The 19,880-nt window shown below is 40.7% G+C and overlaps 1 protein-coding gene across 5 annotated transcripts in view; it reads left to right on the plus strand.

Annotated features, from left to right (window-relative positions):
* The first annotated feature begins 13,555 nt into the window (after positions 1–13,555).
* The window catches only part of LOC120046573 (pleckstrin homology domain-containing family A member 1-like), a 30,439-nt gene continuing 24,114 nt past the window's right edge, over positions 13,556–19,880 (plus strand). For all 5 annotated transcript variants that reach the window (XM_038991924.1, XM_038991925.1, XM_038991926.1 and 2 more), the window contains exons 1-2: positions 13,556–13,618; positions 19,408–19,619. In XM_038991924.1, the coding sequence (XP_038847852.1) occupies positions 19,479–19,619 (141 nt within the window). In that variant the 5' untranslated portion in view covers positions 13,556–13,618; positions 19,408–19,478. The remainder of the gene's footprint in view (positions 13,619–19,407; positions 19,620–19,880) is intronic.

Raw genomic sequence — 19,880 nt, forward strand, 5'->3', positions numbered from 1 at the left:
CTCGCAGGAACTTGAAAGCCTGGAAGGTGAAGCGGGCGTAGCTACTGGTACCAGAGGTGTAGGAGTAGTAGGTGGGGTCCCTCCTACATCTGTGGGTGCATCAGAAACAAATGTTTTTTAAATCAAGAGCCTATGAGTGTCCTTGAAGAATAAGCACTCCTTAAAAAGGTATAAACAGATTTTCCTTCTCAGCAATATATCTTGGCCCTACAATCTCTGCAGGTCAGATCAGCAGTGCCTGTTTCTTACCCGTTGCGCACCAGGTCGTATGATCTAGTTTGGAAGTCATGAGGCGAGGGAGAGGCCACACAGGTGTCCAGGAACAGATGTAGACTGCTGTCTGACCTCCTCAGGCGGACTTGGACGTACATGTTCTGGTTGAGGGTAATCTTGTATGGAGTCTGGGTTATCTCACTGTAGAAGTTGCTGTTTGTAAAGAAGGCCATGGTGCTGTTGAATCTGCCTGTGCCTGTTATGGTACCGTTACCCTCATCGTTGGTCTCGTACATAACCTGGACCATGGTGTCCTGCTCCATGCGACACTCCACGTGCAGCAGAAAATGAGACTGCCGCGTAATCTCGCCTGAGTCGGTCCGGTAGGCACGGACGGCGTTGATGTACTCGACTCTCTCATTCTCAAACTGTTTAGAGCGTGAGATAAAAAGTTATTGGACAAGAAACAGAAAATTATTGGATAATGTGAATGATAGTTGATGTGACTATATCCAGTGTTTGCAGCACACTAGCTAGATCTCTATGTAGCTTTTTATATACCATTACGTAATCTGGTAATCACTTTGCGTTTGGTGAATTCATTTACCATTCGCTGGGTCCCACAGGTGTTGATTGGGAAGCTGAACACCACCTGGTAGCTGTTGACCTGAGGTCTACAATGCTGGTCGTTCAGGTACAGATTGTTACCATCGTAGCCCATTGAGATCAGGTAGGATCTCTGGATCACTATGTTCATGTTGTCTGAGGAGCAGTCCACTCGACCTGAAACACCACAACATAAATAAAACCAACCTGAGGCTCCTGAGCTATGATATCAATGTCAGAATACATAAATGTTTAGTGTTGATTAACTGCACCAGATTATCAAGCAGACTACCTTGGTTTGATGCGAGGGAGCTGCTGAACATGGCCCTGAAGCCCCTGCTGACCACTGATTGGTCAGAGCGGAAGAGAACTGTCATGTAGTTAGAGGTGGAGTGGTAGGCAGCCAAAGAGGTGCTGTTGTTGAAGTCACAGATTGTGCCTAGCATTTGAGAGTGCACAGACGATCCATCGTACACAGAGATGTAATCACAAGAGCAGCAGTTCTCCAACCTGAACCAACAAAGAGAACCAACACTGAACCAACACTTATAGAATATGTCTAAATGTGAAGTCATAGTCAATACGGACGGTCCATTTCAAGATCTGTCTTTATGCACATTCAGAATGATAGAAATCCATCAGATAGTTGTTCAAAGGGAAGTGTCAAGGTGAAGCATTTTAAAATCTTTTACATTAAGATGCAACAAACCAGGGTAATCAAGGGAACCGTTTCTGAAGAGGAATCTTAACTCACTCCAGGTCAGTAAATGACATAAAGATCCTTTGGCCAGAGGGGGCCGATAGATGCCAGACACAGTAGGCGTTGTCATGGTAATATTCTGGATAGTATGGACTGGAGATGGACCCAGAGCCATGCAGGTTTCCTCCACAGGTGGGGTGAGTCCCTGAGACTGGGGAAGAGAAATTAAACACAAAATCCATTTGGAATTCAAGAGTCAGACATCTTGTGACACCGAATGTGATTTCCTGTAGATAATCTACAGGAAATCACATTTGTCATCAAGAAAGGTTCAGTTAGTTACGTTTGTGCAACACATTGATGTCTACTTGTATTGGTCTGTCATTATACAGCTTATTAAATCAAATCCCTTTTTAAATGGATGATGTGGGAAATGTTAATACCTGTTGTTTCTGGTGGGGTGGTGGGGCAGTACGCTATGTGAAGGAAAAAATAAGAATTAACAATATCCAAACCAAACTGAGTAAATGCAACTGTGCTTAAAGCTCATACAGTCATTTAGGGAGTGTGACTGGTATTCATTGTTGAAGATTTTTTTTAAAGCTAAACTTCAACTGCATTTTAACTGAATGTATGACTCAATATTATTTTCAGATTAGCTGGGACATATTTTGCATAGGTCTACTTAGAGTGGAAGGGCAACCCAAGTCTTGGCAACAGGGATTTGTATTTTTATCCAGAATTTCTCCACATTTTTGCCATCTTTACAGTGTGCTCTTTCACGGATAATACCTGGACCCATCTGATCTACTGTATTTGACACGTACTGTTGTAGTCATAGCAACAGTTGCCATAGTATTGGCAGGAGCTGGAGCAGGAACAGCTTCCAAGATTGAAACCACAGTTGTACCTACAGGAAGCCTCTGCAGGACGAAAAGCAATTTCCTTGCTCAGTTATTTACAATAACACCACTTTTGTGACCAAATCTTTAGAACATACACAGCACAACATTTTCTATACAGGTCACCAAACTAGATTATGCCAAAGCTGAGGGTTTTAACATTTGGGTTTAAGTTTTGGGAGAGAAATACCTGAGGTTGTACCAGGTTCGTATGTTGTGCTCTGGCAATAATCTGTGAGAATGAAAGATAGGGATGGACATTAGCATAGACAATGTGAGCCTTCACCAAGTACTAACAATCACAAAAAGCTCTTTAACATCATACCATTGTAGTCATGACAGCAATTGCCATAGTATCGACAGGATGAGGTGCAGGAGCAACCACCGGCATAAGAACCACAGCTGTATCTACAGGAACCCCAATCTATTGTATAGGACAGACCTCATTTGTGACCAAAGTTCATGAACAGCATTTGATGATTGTTTTCTTATTATTAATGTTGTAAGATTTTTTTTTTTTACACAGCTCAGCCAACTAGATGAAGATAAATACCTGTGGCTGTGGACATAGGCCCCCACAAAAATATTTGGCCAAAATATGTTAATTTTGTTGAACTACACTAGTTGTAAAGTAAAATTCTAACACAGCTGAAGAAATACCTCCGGTTGTTGCAGGATCTGGGGTGAAGGAGTCTGTGGTTGTGCCATAGCAGATCTCTATACAAAGTAGATCAAATGGCACAGAAGGGAAAATTTTAACAGAGGACGAGCACACACTGTTACAATATAATTTTTGGATTATTTTCTGATTACCTGAGACTTATTTTAGAATTGAAGAGCAACACAAGTCTTGGTGGTAGATATTTGTGTTCTTGTCTTGACTTCATCCACATTTTGTAGTGTGCTCTTTCACAGACAATACCTGAACCCATCTGATCTATCTGGTCCTGTATGTCTCAGTTGGTATAGCATGGTGCTTGCATTGCTAGGGTTGTGGGTTTGCTTCCCAGGACCACCCATACGTAAAATGTACGGACGCATGACTAAGTTGCTTTGGATAAAAATGTTTGCTAAAGTGCATATATTATTTGATTTATTAGGATCCCCATTAGCCGACGCCAATGGCGACAGCTAGTCTTACCGGTGACCGATACATTACGAAAAAGACATTACAGAAAAAAGAGTACAATTTACATACATTTTTTTTTAAATGAACATGTAGTGTGTGTGTCTTTTTTGAAACCAGGTTTTCTGTTCACTTGCGCAATATAAGATGTAAAGGAGTTCCATGCACTCAATACAATATTATCTATTGTATTGGACACGTACCATTGTAGTCATGGCAACAGTTGCCGTAGTATTGACAGGAGCTGGAGCAGGAACAGCTTCCAAGATTATAACCACAGTTGTACCTACAGGAAGGCTGAGCTGTAGGACAGAAAGCAATTTTCAAACTCACAGGAATAATAATCTGTTGTAATGAACAGACAGCACATTACTCAAAGTTACTGTAAATCCTGTTAACTTTTTATTTATACATGAACAGCTGATTTCATTATTCATGATTTCTTTGTTATCAATCAATCCAATATATTTATAAAGCCCTTCTTACATCAGCTGATGTCACAAAGTGCTGTACAGAAAACCAGCCTAAAACCCCAAACAGCAAGCAATGCAGGTGTAGCAGCACGGTGGCTAGGAAAAACTCCCTAGAAAGGCCATAACCTAAGAAGAAACCTAGAGAGGAACCAGGCTATGACGGGTGGCCAGTCCTTTTCTGGCTGTGCTGGGTGGAGATTATAACAGAACTTGGCCAAGATGTTCAAATGTTCATAGATGACCAGCAGGGTCAAATAATAATAGATGTTATGTTACTTTATGTTACATCTTCATGCTCTCCAAAAAGCTTTGAAATTGTACAAATAATTTTTGTGAATTTTTTTGAGCTACACTAGCTGTAAAGTAAAATTCGAACACAGCTGAAGAAATACCTCCGGTTGTTGGTCCTGCATCTGTGGTGCCAGGTTCTGTGGTTGTGCCATAGCAGATCTCTATACAAAGTAGATAAAATGGCACAGAAGGGAACATTTTAACGGAGGAGGAGCACACACTGTTACAATATTCTAAACTTGATCCTAACTCCCTGCTCTTACGTTGATAGTCCTGGCAACAGTTGCCCCTGTATTCACAGGAATATGAGCAGGAGCAGTTGCCAACCTGATAGCCACAGTTGTGTCTACAAGAACCTCCATCTACAAGAAAAACAAACAGATGAATCATGGTTCACTGATCATAATTCAGCAATGATACCAAGCTAACAAGCTGCTAAAATGAACAGCACATTTGTATGCATGTATCATTACTCGTTTAGTTAATATGTTTCATAATGTTTGAGTACAGGGAGGAAAATAATACCAACAGTGCATTCGGAAAGTATTCAGAACCCTTAACTTTTTCCACATTTTGTTAAGTTACAGCCTTATTCTAAAATGTATTAAATTGTTAGTTTTTCCCTCATCAATCTACATACAATATCCCATAATGACAAAGCAAAGACAGGTTTAGACATTTTTGCAAATGTATTAAAAATAAAACAGAAATACCAAATTTACCTAAGAGTTCAGACCCTTTACTCAGTCCTTTGTTGAAGCACCTTTGCCAGCGATTACAGCCTCAAGTCTTCTTGGGTATAATGCTTCAAGCTTGGCACACCTGTATTTGGGGAGTTTTTTCCATTCTTCTCTGCAGATCCTCTCTAGCTCTATCAGGTTGGATGGGGAGTGTCAGTGCACAACTATTTTCAGGTCTCTCCAGAGATGTTCGTTCGGGTTCAAGTCCGGGCTCTGGCTGGACCACTCAAGGACATTCAGAGACTTGTCCCGAAGCCACTCCTGAGTTGGCTTGGCTGTGTGCTTAGGATCGTTGTCCTGTTGGAAGGTGAACCTTCGCCCCAGTCTAAGGCCCTGAGCACTCTGGAGCAGGTTTTCATCAAGAATATCTCTGTACTTTTGTGCATTCATCTTTCCCTTGATCCTGACTAGCTTATCAGTCCCTGCCGCTGAAAAACATCCAACAGCATGATGCTGCCACCACCATGCTATACCGTAGGGATGGTGCCAGGTTTCCTCCAAAAGTGATGCTTGGCATTCAGGCCAAAGAGTTCAATCTTGGTTTCATCAGACCAGAGAATATTGTTTCTCATGGTCTGAGAGTCCTTTAGGTTCCTTTTGGAAAACTCCAAGCGGGCTGTCATGTGCCTTTTACTGAGGAGTGGCTTCCATCTTGCCACTCTACCATAAAGGCCTGATTGCTGGAATGCTGCAGAGATGGTTGTCCTTCTGGAAGGTTCTCCCATCTCCACAGAGGAACTCTGGTGCTCTGTCAGACTGACCATCGGGTTCTTGGTCACCTCCCTGACCAAGGCCCTTCTCCCCCGATTGCTCAGTTTGGCCGGGCGGCCAGCTCTAGGAAGAGTCTTGGTGGTTCAAAACTTCTTCCATTTAAGAATGATGGAGGCAACTGTGTTCTTGGGGACCTTCTATGCTGCAGACATTTTTTGGTACCCTTCCCCAGATCTGTGCCTCGACAAAATCCTGTCTCGGAGCACTACGGACAATTCCTTCGACCTCATGGCTTGGTTTTTGCTCCGACATGCACTGTCAACTATGGGACCTTATATAGACAGCTGTGTTCCTTTCCAAATCATGTCCAATCAATTGAATTGACCACAGGTGGACTCCAATCAAGTTGTAGAAACATCTCAAGGATGATCATTGGAAACATGATGCACCTGAGCTCAATTTCGAGTCTCATAGCAAAGAGTCTGAATACTTATGCACTTAATGTATTTCTGTTTTTTATTACTAATACATTTGCAAGAATTTCTAAAAAACAGTTTCACTTTGTCATTATGAGGTATTGAGTGTAGATTGATGAGGAACATTTTTTAGTTAATCATTTTCAGAATAAGTCTGTAACGTAACAAAATGTGCAAAAAGGGAAGTGGTCTGAATGCTTTCAGAATGCACTGTATGCAGTTAATGTCTCTTTACATATATTTACTTCATCTCAATGCCTTACCTACGACACGATACTCTGCTTGAAACCCCTTGTACGTTGAGGAGCTGTCACTTGTGAATAGCACTGTTATTGAACTTCCGGTGGAGTAAAAGGTTGAGCTTTGTCCTCCACACAGCTTTCCCAGGAGTCGGTTGGAGGTAGAATAGCCATCGTACACGGAGATGGAATCATACCTACAGTTGAAGTCACCCTCAAGACTGTGGTCGAAGACAGGAAAGATGAATGAAGTACAATGACGGTGGCTGCCTAATATACGCTGGTAATGTAGCACTTATTACCTCTGGTGACTGATCTGACCTGAATAGTGTACTGGACTTGCTTTCACTTATCAAATCATTTTTAGATAGGTGATCATTTGAAAGACCAAATTACGGATTTTGAGGGTTTTCTAACATATCCAAGTTTAAGAATAAACATGAACCAAAACCTACTTACTTGACATAGGGGAATTTCAGCTGAACGATTTGGCTGCCCGGTGTGGTCTGAATGTTCCATGTACAGTAGGCATTGTTGGGGTAGTTGCTGGGGTAGTTTGGGCTGTTGAATTGGCCCTTTGATGCAGTCAGGTAGCCACCACATCTGGCACTGGTGCCTGAACAAAACAACAAAAAAGTGACAACGTTAAGAATGAGAAGTAGAATAGAGACTGAGTGGCAGTGCTGACTGACACAATAAAAACAATATTGATTCATTGGAATGTTGATACAGTGAAGTATTTTAACGGACAAGAGGAATAAACGAACATGGGTTGGTAAATCAAAATTGTTGATAAACAGAGCAACATAAACACAGCTCAGAAATACTAGCAACATTCAGAGTTTGGAATACCTGATGGGTCATCTGTTCCCCAGGGTTCTGTAAACGCAAATGTCATTAGTTACATGTAGTAATACTGTTACTACTGCACTGCACACCTAACATACATGCTAAGGTGCAGGAGGGTATCAGATTAGTGAAAATAATGAAACCTTTGCAAACTTATGTTCGTTGCACAATACATCTGACATTTGTATTGACCCTGAAGAGTGCAGTATTTCTTCTTCTCATTAAGTAATTTCTAGAAATTGGTACAAAACAAAAAGACAGGACTATATGTTATTTGGGGGAAGAAATCAGCTCATCAACAGAACTTACCTGCTGTGGTCCATGTGTCCCACTGACCTGTAATGAGAAAGTAAGACTAATTGAATATGAACCTTTGCATAAGAGAGAAAGAGACACCAGAGGTGTTACGACAACCCTATAATCATACACAAATGGAAGCCATTGTTACGAACAAACAACACTTACAAAGAGAGATATATACCAATAAAACATATATACAGTGCAGTATAAGTGAATACATTACCTTGAGCTCCATGTGAGACTATCACAGAGCAAAGAACAAGAAGAGTGGTAGCAATCTCCATGTTTCACCTTCCCCTTGACGATGACCCAGTCCCAAAACAGGACAGCTTATATACCTAAAGTCAGGCCTTTAAACATCCTTATAGCGCCCATAAAATCCTGAATGCGAGAAATCACTTAATACTCAATGTGTGTGAGAAGTGACCCACCTGGGCTTGTGGTCATAAAGTAGCCAGTTCACATGGTGAACACATTAAAATGACTGTCCACAAACACAGCGAGTGTTAATTTGTGCTACAGAGGGGGAGTGAATTGTTTTATGGGGTGTGTTTAAGATACTGTATATAGCACATATGAAATAATTCATTTTTATGATAAGGTGACGCACCATTACTTAGAACAGGCTGATAGAGTCAGGATCATTCCCATGGACAAGCAGATTCTTCCTCAGTGTTGGGTTGTTGGTCTGTTTCACTATTACCCTTCCACCTGTTTACTGAACTACTACAGGCACGCAGTCATGAGCAGCATAGTAGTCTGAAAGGTACAGTATAAGAAATGGTTCTAAACAAGACCTGAGCAAAGCAGGTAGTGATCATAAATGCTTTACTGTGTTTTCCTTAGTGGTGTTCAACTGTTAATATTAAAATACCAGATAAATAAGCATGTGTGATTTGGTAGGCTCATAACATTCAAGAACTATTGGTGAGGGTTTAGCTGGGTCCATACATTTGTCAGGGCTCCCTCCCCTTGTGTGTGCATCGAGGGTCTCCAGTATGCTGGTTTTAATCCCTAATATGCTAAAATGTCAGAAGTAGAGCATCTCTTTATTGGGCAGACCTCTCCCCATATTTACAACCATTGAATCAATATGTTTGACCATGACAGTTTACAATCTAAGGTAATACCAAGTAATTTAGTCTCCTCAACTTGCTCAACAGTCGCGCCATTCATTACCAGATTCTAGAATTAGGGGAATGATTTGTACCAAATACAATGCTCTTACTTTTAGAGATGTTCAGAACCAGTTTATTACTGGCCATCCATTCTAAAACTGACACATATAGGGTTGATTCATCAGCATATATACAGTGTAAACAGACAGGCCTTGTTAAATGCCAGTGGCAGGTCATTGGTAAAAATAGAAAAGAGTAGAGGGCTAAGAGAGCTTCCCTGCGTACCGTACAATCACACTTTACATGTTTAACATTAGAGAAGCTTCCAGTAAAGTAAACCCTCTGGGTTCTATTAGATAGATAGCTCTGAATCCATGATATGGCAGAGGTTGAAAAGCCATAACACACACGTTTTTTCAACAACAGGTTATGGTCAATAATATCAACGGCTGCACTCACAATCTTCTTATTATCAATTTCTTTCAACCAATCATCAGTCATTGTCACGCCCTGACCTTAGTTATCTATGTTTTCTTTATTATTTTGGTTAGGTCAGGGTGTGACTAGGGTGGGTATGCTAGTTTTGTATTGTCTAGGGTTTTTGTATTGTCTAGGGGTTTTAGTAGGTATAGGTATTTGTAAGTCTATGGTGGCCTGATTATGGTTCCCAATCAGAGGCAGCTGTTTATCGTTGTCTCTGATTGGGGACCATATTTAGGTAGACATTTTCCCTTGGGTATTTGTGGGTTCTTGTCTATGTGTAGTTGCCTGTTCAGCACTCATTTGTATAGCTTCACGGTTCGTTTTGTTATTTTGTTAGTTTTGTTCAGTGTTGATTCTTATTAATAAAGAAGAATGTACGCATACACGCTGCGCCTTGGTCTCCTACTTTTGACGGCCGTGACAGTCATTTGTGTCAGTGCAGTATATGTTGAGAGCCCTTCTCTATAAGCATGCTGAAAGTCTGTTGTTAATTTGTTTACAGAGAAATACCATTGTATCTGGTCAAACACAATTTCTTCCTCTAAAGTTTGCTAAGAGTTGGGAGCAAGCTGATTGGTCAGCTGTTAGAACCAGTAAAGGGTACTTTACCATTCTTGGGTTGCGGAACAACTTTGGCTTCCCTCCAGGTCTGAGGACAAACAGATTAAAGATATGACAAATAGGAGTGGTAATATAGTCTGTTACCATCCTCAGTAGCTTTCCATCTACGTTGTCAATACCAGGTGGTTTCTCATTACTGAGGACAACAATAATTTCCCCACGTCACCCACACTAACTTCACAAAATTTCACAACTCTAAGTACAAAACTCCAAACAGATCATCAAAAATACTTTTTTGTATTATTTGTATGTTTTTTATTTTTACAATTGACTAAGTACAACACACAAAATCACACAGTAGCTTTTTCACCAAACATAATGAGTGTTTCATCTAGAAATACCTTTCAAATAAAGTAATAGCCTTTCACAATGCAACGCTCACAATACTTTTCATATGATTCACTCATTTGTTTAAAAATATATTTGACCATCACTTAATCCAAGCATGGGCCCCATCAAAGAGGTAAAAGACGTGGGCATGGGCCCCATCAAAGAGGTAAAAGACGTGGGCATGGGCCCCATCAAAGAGGTAAAAGAGGTGGGCATGGGCCCCATCAAAGAGGTAAAAGAGGTGGGCATGGGCACCATCAAAGAGGTCAAAAAGGTGTGCATGGGCCCTATCAAAGACGTCAGAGAGGTGGGCATGGGCCCCATCAAAGAGGTCAAAAAGGTGGGCGTGGGCCCTATCAAAGAGGTCGGAGAGGGGGGCATGGGCCCCATCAAAGAGGTCAAAAAGGTGGGCGTGGGCCCCCTCAAAGAGGTGGATATCGGAGAAAGGGAGGCAGACAGCAAGGAACTGTTGTCTCTCATGAAGTCCGGGCCATAATCTTGACAATGTGGTAAACAGAGGCCTTACCATTGCAGAGGCTGCCAGATTAGTTCAAATAATGTCAATCTGAAAAGATTGTAGTGTCAATTCGATCATGAGAACATTTCGCCAAAAGAATGTTATGTATGGGGTAAGTCTGCAGGATGTGCACTATGCTTTACCATTACATTTACAGTAAATTACATATTGTAATGCATGTAAATTCACAAAACATGTTACAGTATGACCGTTCAAGTGCCTGGACAACGTTGGGGAAACATCTCCATGTGCGCAGCTATCTCTGAAGATGGTGTGGTAGGACCTATACCATTACTTGGATCCTAAAACGCTGCACACATTGTGTTTCTCAATTAAATTGAGCAGGCCTGTCAAGGTGAAGGGGTCACCAATGTCATTGTGTGGGAAAATTTCAGGTTCCACCATGCAGAGGTGTGTCAGGCATGATTTTGGGCCCATCCCTGATTTGTGACCATATACCTGCCCCCATAGTCTCCTTTCCTCAACCCTATTGAGTGTCACCCTCCTTCTGGCCATGGATGGGGCATGTGACGACATCAACGCAGACCAGTGTCAAGCTTGGATTCGCCATGCCAAATGGTATTTTCCGCGGTGCATGAACAATGAGGACATTCACTGTGATGTGAATGAGAATTTATGGCCAAATGCTCAAGACAGGCTTGATGATTAATTTATTATATTTGATTACAGACAGTACACCCACGTTGCAATTATATCTGAAAAATACAGATTTTATTTGTATGAATGATTGTAGATACAAATTGGATAGATATTATGGAAATTACAGGTTTTCTGTCAATTTTGTTGGCTAATGTAAGTGTATTGCCTAATGTGAAAACTATGTAATCAACAGTCATTTACAGTACTGTATCATATTGCTTCAGCACTTCTAAGGGCGATTTAAAACACGTATCTTGCATTGTTTGCTATTGGATTAACTGGTAGTTAAAACAACTAAATTTAAAAGATATCATTATGTTGTGTTTTGGTGATTAAACCAATGTTCTCATTATATTTCACAATAAACTTATTTTGAATCAATGGTTGTGTTGTGAGAGATGTTTACAATCCAAATTAATCCAAATTAATGAAAGACTGGGTGCGTTAAAAGCAGTGGTGGAAAAAGTACACAATTGTCATACTTGAGTAAAAGTAAAGATCCATTAAGAGAAAATGACTCAAGTAGAAGTGAAAGTCACCAAGAAAAATATTACTTGAGTAAAAGTCTAAAAGTACTTGATTTTAAACATACTTAAGTATCAAAAGTAAAAGTATCAATTTAAAATTGATAATAAGAAGAAGATCAGACGGCACAACGTTTTTAATAAAAAATGTAATTTACAGATAGCCAGGGGCACACTACAACACGCACATCATTTACAAACTAAGCATTTGTGTTTAGTGAGTCCTGCAGATCAGAGGCAGTAGGGGTGACCAGGGATGTTTTCTTGATAAGTGAGTAAATTGGACCACTTTTCTGTCCTGCTAAGCATTGAAAAGTACTTTTGGGTGTCAGGGAAAATGTATGGAAAGTGTACATTATTGTGTAAGAAGTTTATTTAGAAATGTAGTGAAGTAAAAGTAGTCAAAAATATAAATAGTAAAGTGAAGTACAAATACCTAAAAAAAAAAACGACTTAATTAAGTAGTACTTTAAAGTATTTTTACTTTAGTACTTTACACCACTGGTTAAAAATGTGACCAGTTTGGAGTTTTGTACTAAGAGTGATTTAAAAAAAATTGTAGTAGGTGCATGCTTATCAATAACTGGAAGAAACAATTTCATAAATGCATCAAGTGCAGCTTCTGGATGCTTCTCATTATACACATCAGACCAACAAGTATGATGTGTTGTTAGAATGAGGGGATTAGGAGTGTCGTGCAATGGCATTATGCTTTCTACAATTTACAATTTACACTAAGAGCAGGAGGCCTATAGATATGTCTGGAAATCATCCTGCTACTGCAGCTGTACAATGTTTCCACTATAGATGAGAACATCTTGTTTGTGCAGCCGTGTTGACTCAGGTGTCTAAAAAGGATTAATGGCATCAACTGAAAATGGTTGTCTAGCAATGACCAACAACCAACTTGACAGAGCTTGAAGATTCTTGAAAAGAATAATGGATAAATGTTGCACAATCCAAAAGACTCACAGCAGTAATCACTGCCAAAGGTGATTCTAACATATATTGACTCTAATCAGAATTTTTCTTACACTTTGACATTACAGAGTATTTTCTGTAGATCATTGACAAATAATGACAATTACATCCATTTTAATCCCACTTTGTAACACAACAAAATGGGGGAAAAGTGGTTTGAATACTTTCTGAAGGCACTGTACAGTACATCGAGTCCGACTAAACTGCATTATCCTGGTAAATTGTAGTATTACCCTATGCATTGGCCTAGGGTCAACTGAAAAGCAAAGCAGTGGGATACATTTCTCCTTGTATTTTCTTACTGCTATTTACATTAGATATGCCAATTAGATGAATTGTTGAAATAATATTTGTTAGATTGTTAAATTGTTGGAAGTATGTTTGATCATCAATTTGAGAATACTGGGCCTAGCTGCTGCATATGATAGGGCAATGTGTGCTATGCCTGTGTTGTATACGACATGATATGACAGTAGGCTACTAGTGTCTCTAGTTGATGTGATAGCAATAAGATCCGGCAAGTTTGTCAAAGGAGCCTTGAGTAATAGCGGGCAACGGTGCTGGAGCTTTCTTTGACCAATATATCAAGTCTCTCACTTTGCATTTAAAAAAACGCAGTTCTTCTTTTGGACGCTAGATGGGGCATAAACGCATTATTTGACATAGTTAGCCTACGCTAACGGCAGTCTGTTTGCCCCAGCACAGGACGAGGGAATGGGCTAGGCTGAATCAAGCACTCCTGCGTGAAGACAACTTGTGTAAGTTGCTAGCCGCCAAATACCAATGTAGAGTTTATTTGAGATTGACGTATTGGTAGCTAGCTAGTTACCAAGCTATAGTAAAAGCTTCGACGTAAACTGGCTAGCATTTGAAGTGCGTTTTGAACGTGCCATGCGTTGTTGGCTAATGTTATGCTTACCAGCTAACGTCATCTAGATGTCAGAGCTCATTCTGAGCCAGGTTAATAATAACAACTAACTACTGAGAAAAACGTCAATCCGCTGTATTATTTGCTTAAGAAGTTAACGTTAGCTAGCTATATCCCGACTAACTTGGCTGGTTGTACTTAACGCGTTCGCTAGCTAGAACTGATAGCTACTAACTACATGTCAAGTGTTGTTTTTAGCTGTCAAGTTGGCGCTAGCCTTCTAACGTTAGCTATTTCATAACGTAATTAAAAGCCACAATCTGCAATTCGTTATAACTAACATTTGTTCAGCCAAATTAACGTTACTCCAGCCCCGTCATTTGTATTTAGTATGGGCCTCCTAGCTAACGTTAGCTAGTTACTTTACACAGTTGCTATATTTTAAGTTATGATGGGGTTAATTAGCTATCTACCTAACTACCCAAGACGGTTGTACTAAATTTGCTCTCTTGATGGGTTTACACTTTTTATATATAAAAAACATTAATTCAAGTCATTCAGGTCCTGCACTCAGGTCCAAAGTTTGCCTCACGTGCTCGACCAGATTAATTCACTACTTTGCACTACTAGCCTATAGGGCATTGGGTGCCATTTGGGATGCACACTCCCTCTGTTCTACAGTCAGAAAAATACCTCGGTTACAAACATATTCCATAGGGTCTACTGCCAACTATGAAATGTGCTTCTTTACTCATCTGTTTGATCGCGCTACTCGACAGCTGCATCTCCAGTTCATGGTGAGCAGCGATTTGGTCAGGAAGTGTAGTAAACCATGGTCATAATACCAGGGTTAAAAATAGTGGTGAACGCTCAACCTGACATTGTGGTTTTGTGCAACCTCTTGAGGTTTTTCACAAGTTATGTCATTCATTCAGTATGCTTCTGGTTGCTGCTAGGTCAGACTATTATTGTGGTTAATCAGTGTTGAATAGACACTCTACGCCTGGTTTTATCTCAAGCTTTGCTAGGAGGGCTTTCAGATATCCTATTACACTTGTTTTGTTGCCTTGCGTGAAAGCAGAATTGTATAGAGAACTTTAGTTGTTTTCGCTATAAAATGACAAAGGCAATATTTTCGTTAACACTAGCCAACCTGTTAGGCATGTGACGTAACCTACTATTGCATCATACAGTATTTTCTTGCATCAAATACTGCCTATATGATGGACCACATCATCCAATTTACAGGACAATTTTTAGGACCAAGAGAGAAGGGGGTTCTGTGCCACTCTTGCCTCGAGTGTGTTTGAGTGCGTTTTTCAAGGCCAGGCCTTTTGTGAGACATTACAAGGTCCCTCTCAAAAATGTAATATGGACAAAAGCTAGCCTGCAAACAGAATTGAATTGACCTGTAAATTTAATTAACACAGTGGAGTGAGCAAGCCACATATATTACAGATGCTAATTGCCAAAACACAACACATGCACCTCTGTCTTGTCACATTAGCGCTCAGCAATTCATTTTCATATGCGTTATCGCAGTGCATTGCTGTTGTAGTGTATTTTGAGACCATCCAGCTATAGTTTTAACAAAGTTTGGTGGGTGGACTGCAGCGATTGACTTGGTCGTGATGCCTCCCCCTTGGCATCCCTGTGACCTACCTTTTCTTCTGCACTGCTTGCTTTTTGGAATTTTAGGCTGGGTGTCTGTAAAGCACTTTGTGACAACTGCAAATGTAAAAAGGGCTTTATAAAATACATTTGATCTATATATTTTTTATAGTTTGGATATTACTCACAATGACACAGTAGGTAGCCATTGTTCCATAATCCCTCCCCCAACCTCACTTTCTTACTGTTTCCATAATTCTCCTGTCTCTCACTTCCCCAATGATCTTTTTACTTTCTCCCTCCCTCCCTTCCTTCCCCTCTACTTTGGTGCTATTTTATTGCCCGACCACTTGGTTTCCAGTGGTGGACAAAGCGTTCTCTCACATACGAAGAATGAATGTGGACGCTGATGTTCGAGTTAGGACCAAGCCCAGAGTCTATGGTTTGGTTCACTCCCCCCTCTGACCTTCTCTTGTTTGACCTTTCTAACGTGGTGGCTCTGCAGTCTATAGCTTGCCCTCTTCCGTCTCTGTTTTTGAGCGCTCTTTCCCTCACACATCGAAAACCCCAGTTTTTCTGCACAAAACAGAGGCTGTTGCTTGTCATTTGTATTTATGGATCCACATTAGCTGCTGCCATGACAGCAGCTACTCTTTCTGGGGTCTGACAAAATTAAGGCAGTTATACAATTTTTAAACATTACAATACATTCATAACAGATTTCACAACACACTGTGTGTGTGCCCTCAGGCCCCTACTCTACTACCACATATCTACAATACAAAATCCATGTGTATGCATGTCTCTGTGCCTATGTTGGTGTTGCTTCACAGTCCCCGCTGTTCCATAAGGTGTCATAATAATCAATAATATTTCAACCGGACAAAAGCTTCGTCAATATAAAAGGAAAACAAGAAAGGCGCGCTCTTGGTCGTGCGCATGAAAAACCTCTGGGACACTAATGTTTCCACTCATTCAGAATGGTCTTACTCCCTCATTTTTCAGAATACAAGCCTGAAACAATTTCTAAAGACTGTTGACATTTAGTGGAAGCAATAGGAAGTGCAATTTGAGTCCTAAGTCATTTGAATCTGTACAGGCAGTTGATGGAAAACTACAAACATTAAAAAAATCCCACTTCCTGGATGGATTTTTCTCAGGTTTTTGCCTGTCATTTCAGTTCTGTTATACTCATAGACCTTATTTTAACAGTTTTAGAAACTTTTGAGTGTTTTCTATCCAAATCTACCAATTATATGCATATCCTAGCTTCTGGGCCTGAGTAGCAGGCAGTTTACTTTGGGCAATCTTTTTATCCGGAGGTGAAAATAGTGCCCCCTACCCTAGTGAGGTTAACAAGTTAGAAATGATTTAAACACACTTTTCTGTAGGCTACTATTTACTAGTTAACAAAAAATAATGTCATATAAAATATATTTACCCCACCCAGTATTGTAATCAAAACTTACCAGAAAGCATGTAGTCCTTGGCTCAGACAGTGTAGTAGTGTGGGCTCAATAGCATCTCATTAGTGTGCAAGATCTTGAGAATCAGCTGTACATGTGTTGGATGAGTGCACTGCACATGTGATTGAAGAATGCACTGTGCATGCAGAGTGTTCCAATTCCATTGAATTGGGGATAGTTTAACCAAAATATGACATAAGACTCTTTTGATGAATATAAGCAAAATTCCCTATATTCTCGCACTTAACTTCCCTGGAAATTTACCGGAAAGTTTCCAACCCTAGTTGTTTGTAACTACCCTGGTAGGTTGACTGAACCTGAACCAGGTTGCAGGCACTGGTTACAGTATGAAGTTTCCTTGAGTGGGCAGCTTGACGAAAGCAGCTTCCCACAAGAATGGGCTTTAGGTGAGGCAGATGAACCTGTAGCCATATTACTTCAACAGTATTACTTTAACATGAGATCCTCTCTAATCTTTACAGGCATGTGCTTCTGAATGCAACCACTGGCATTTGTATTTTCTGTAAATGTTATAACCTTGTGTTGCTTCCACTGTATCATCAAAGGTATTGTCTGAGTTTCAGAGATGGTCAGAATATGAATTGTATTTCCACCAACCCTCTATGATGCCTGACACAGTCAGTGTCAATTGGAGTTACAGGCATACATGTTGCAGCACTATTGAAATCTCCCCAAGAGGATATTACTGGAAGTGTGTGTGTGTGTGTGTGTGTCACTGTTGACCAAGAAACATCTCAGGCTAGTCTGAACCTCACCTTCATACACTCTTTAAAGCCAATGTTTAGGATCAGCCCTGACAGGGTGTTTGTCAAGTGTGTGTGTGTGTGTCTATGTCTATGGAATGACTCCAGTGGATGCAGAGGCTAGCCCTGACATCACCCCTTTACACAATGCACAACAAGCAGGCCTTTTGTCCCCCTTATCCTCCCACATACTGCTCATAATGTCCCGGACTCTTTCTCTGAATCAGAGGGAGGGAGAGAAAGAGGGTCCTTTATCGTCGACACCAAAAGGTCTGTTTCATGCCAATTCCTTCAGTCAGAAATGATGACAGTAGGGATGTTAATCGGTTAGCCAGCAGAAATACATTTGACCTGTCATGCATATCAGTCTGTAGGTTAATTTGCGCACCTCCCGTTCTTCATTCGGATGCATAGGCTATAGCCTGCCTACCTTTGATTATCAGCGCGCCTCCCACCACTTTGCAATGTGAGCTTGTGGCAGTATAATTGTTTGAAACTTGAACGTTTTACTTTACTTATAACGAGGTAAGTCTTACCTTGCTTCAAAGTAGCCTTGTGAAAATCCATCCATAGAAATGTAGAGGCAATTCTTTTATAAAGAATTGCTCGTGCCGTTAACCAGCATTTTTGTCCTGTTTTATTGGTTTTCATATCAACTTTGTTTTGTTGTCCAGAAGCCAAAAGCACAATCCTAGTCATATTAGCAACCCATCATAGTAGTTGCTATTAGATTCCACATCTTTCTAAGTTTCTAATGGAAATGTTCATCTGTCACGTGGAACTACTCACATTAGGTGCGCAGTTTAGAACTGTTATTTCCGCAAATTGCTTTTGGGCAAGTGTTTGAAAATGTTTTATATTAGCTGCTTCATTACAGGAGTTCCATGTTCAATAATAGGCCTTTTCACTGTTTCCATTAAGCTCTTAATAAAAAATGTTCGGTCCTTGTATGCATGCATAGTTTCAGAGAGGAAGAGGCGAAGCGAGAGGTTTCACTTTCTGTCCAAAATAAGTCCAATGTATTTCTATGGCTTATTTTGGGCCTAAGCTTGTCACCTGCCTTCTCGTCTTGGTACGACTCCCTTTCGTTAGGGCGAAAACATAAGCATCTTGTCATTATATACCGATCTCTGATAGTATTTTCTGTTGGTCACTTCATTTTACTGTTTGGAAAAAATGTAACCGTTTTGTTGACCAGTTAATGAGGGTCAGTTAGTCAGCAGCAAAATTGATAAATGTGCATCCCTAGATGACAGTTAAACCATGCTACAGCAATGTGTGCAGTATTATATCTAGTTTTACGTTTACCTACATGTTGTAATCTTTCACTAGTCTTTTGAGTTGGAGAGTTGAAATCAATATTAGTAATTTGAACCACCAGGAGATGTCAGTCAGTTGGTTGGCTGGCTGCTCAGTCTTTGAGTTAATAAATATTGCTCACCCCAGCTCCTCAGAGTATCTGGTTGTTGAGATGTTGACTGAGCTCCAGGTCTGTACTGTAAATGAAACTGTTCTCAGTCAAGTTACCGTCTATGAAATTATTTCTCATCTAATTCTCAGCTTTGAGTTTGTAGAGGCGAAAGAAAGGCTTGGGTAGACGACAGAGGCTTACCAGATGTGAAGGGAGGGAGGAGAAAAAAGGAGAGAGAGGGGGATGGTAGAGTAGGTGACAGAAGGAAACTGATTACATGGAAAGGGATAAATGAGATGGAGTTGAAGTTTGTCACACGATCCTAGTACCAGGTGGCAGAGAGGCTGCCAAGGCTTGCCAGAGAACACTGGACTACAACTCTTCATTACACCTTATCCACTCACTTCCCTCTCTCCCCTCCCTCCAGGCTCTCCTCCATCTAAACCCTTCCCCTCCTCTCTCCCGGCCCCTGGGTCAGGGAATGTGCCAGCCCCGGAGATGCCTTACGTGGATCGGCAGAACCGGATCTGTGGCTTCCTGGACATCGAGGAAAACGAGAGCAGTGGGAAGTTCCTGCGCCGCTACTTCATCCTGGACACCCAGCCGGGCAGCCTAGTGTGGTACATGGATAACCCTCAGGTAACATACAGTAGGACAGCTGGCGAGCATTAGCTGTTAGCATTGTGGCTGTTACTGTTAGGGATGGGCATTTTGAAATATTATATATTACAGGTAACTGCCAAAATAATAGGGTGTTGGGCCACCACAAGCCGCCAGAACAGCTTCAATGCAATTTGGCATGGATTCTAAAAGTGTCTGGAACTCTATAGGAGGGATGCAACACTATTCTTCTACATGACATTCTATCATTTGGTGTTTTGTTGATGGTGGTGGAAAATG

This window comes from Salvelinus namaycush, chromosome 4, assembly GCF_016432855.1.
Source record: "Salvelinus namaycush isolate Seneca chromosome 4, SaNama_1.0, whole genome shotgun sequence".
Classification (NCBI taxonomy): domain Eukaryota; kingdom Metazoa; phylum Chordata; class Actinopteri; order Salmoniformes; family Salmonidae; genus Salvelinus; species Salvelinus namaycush.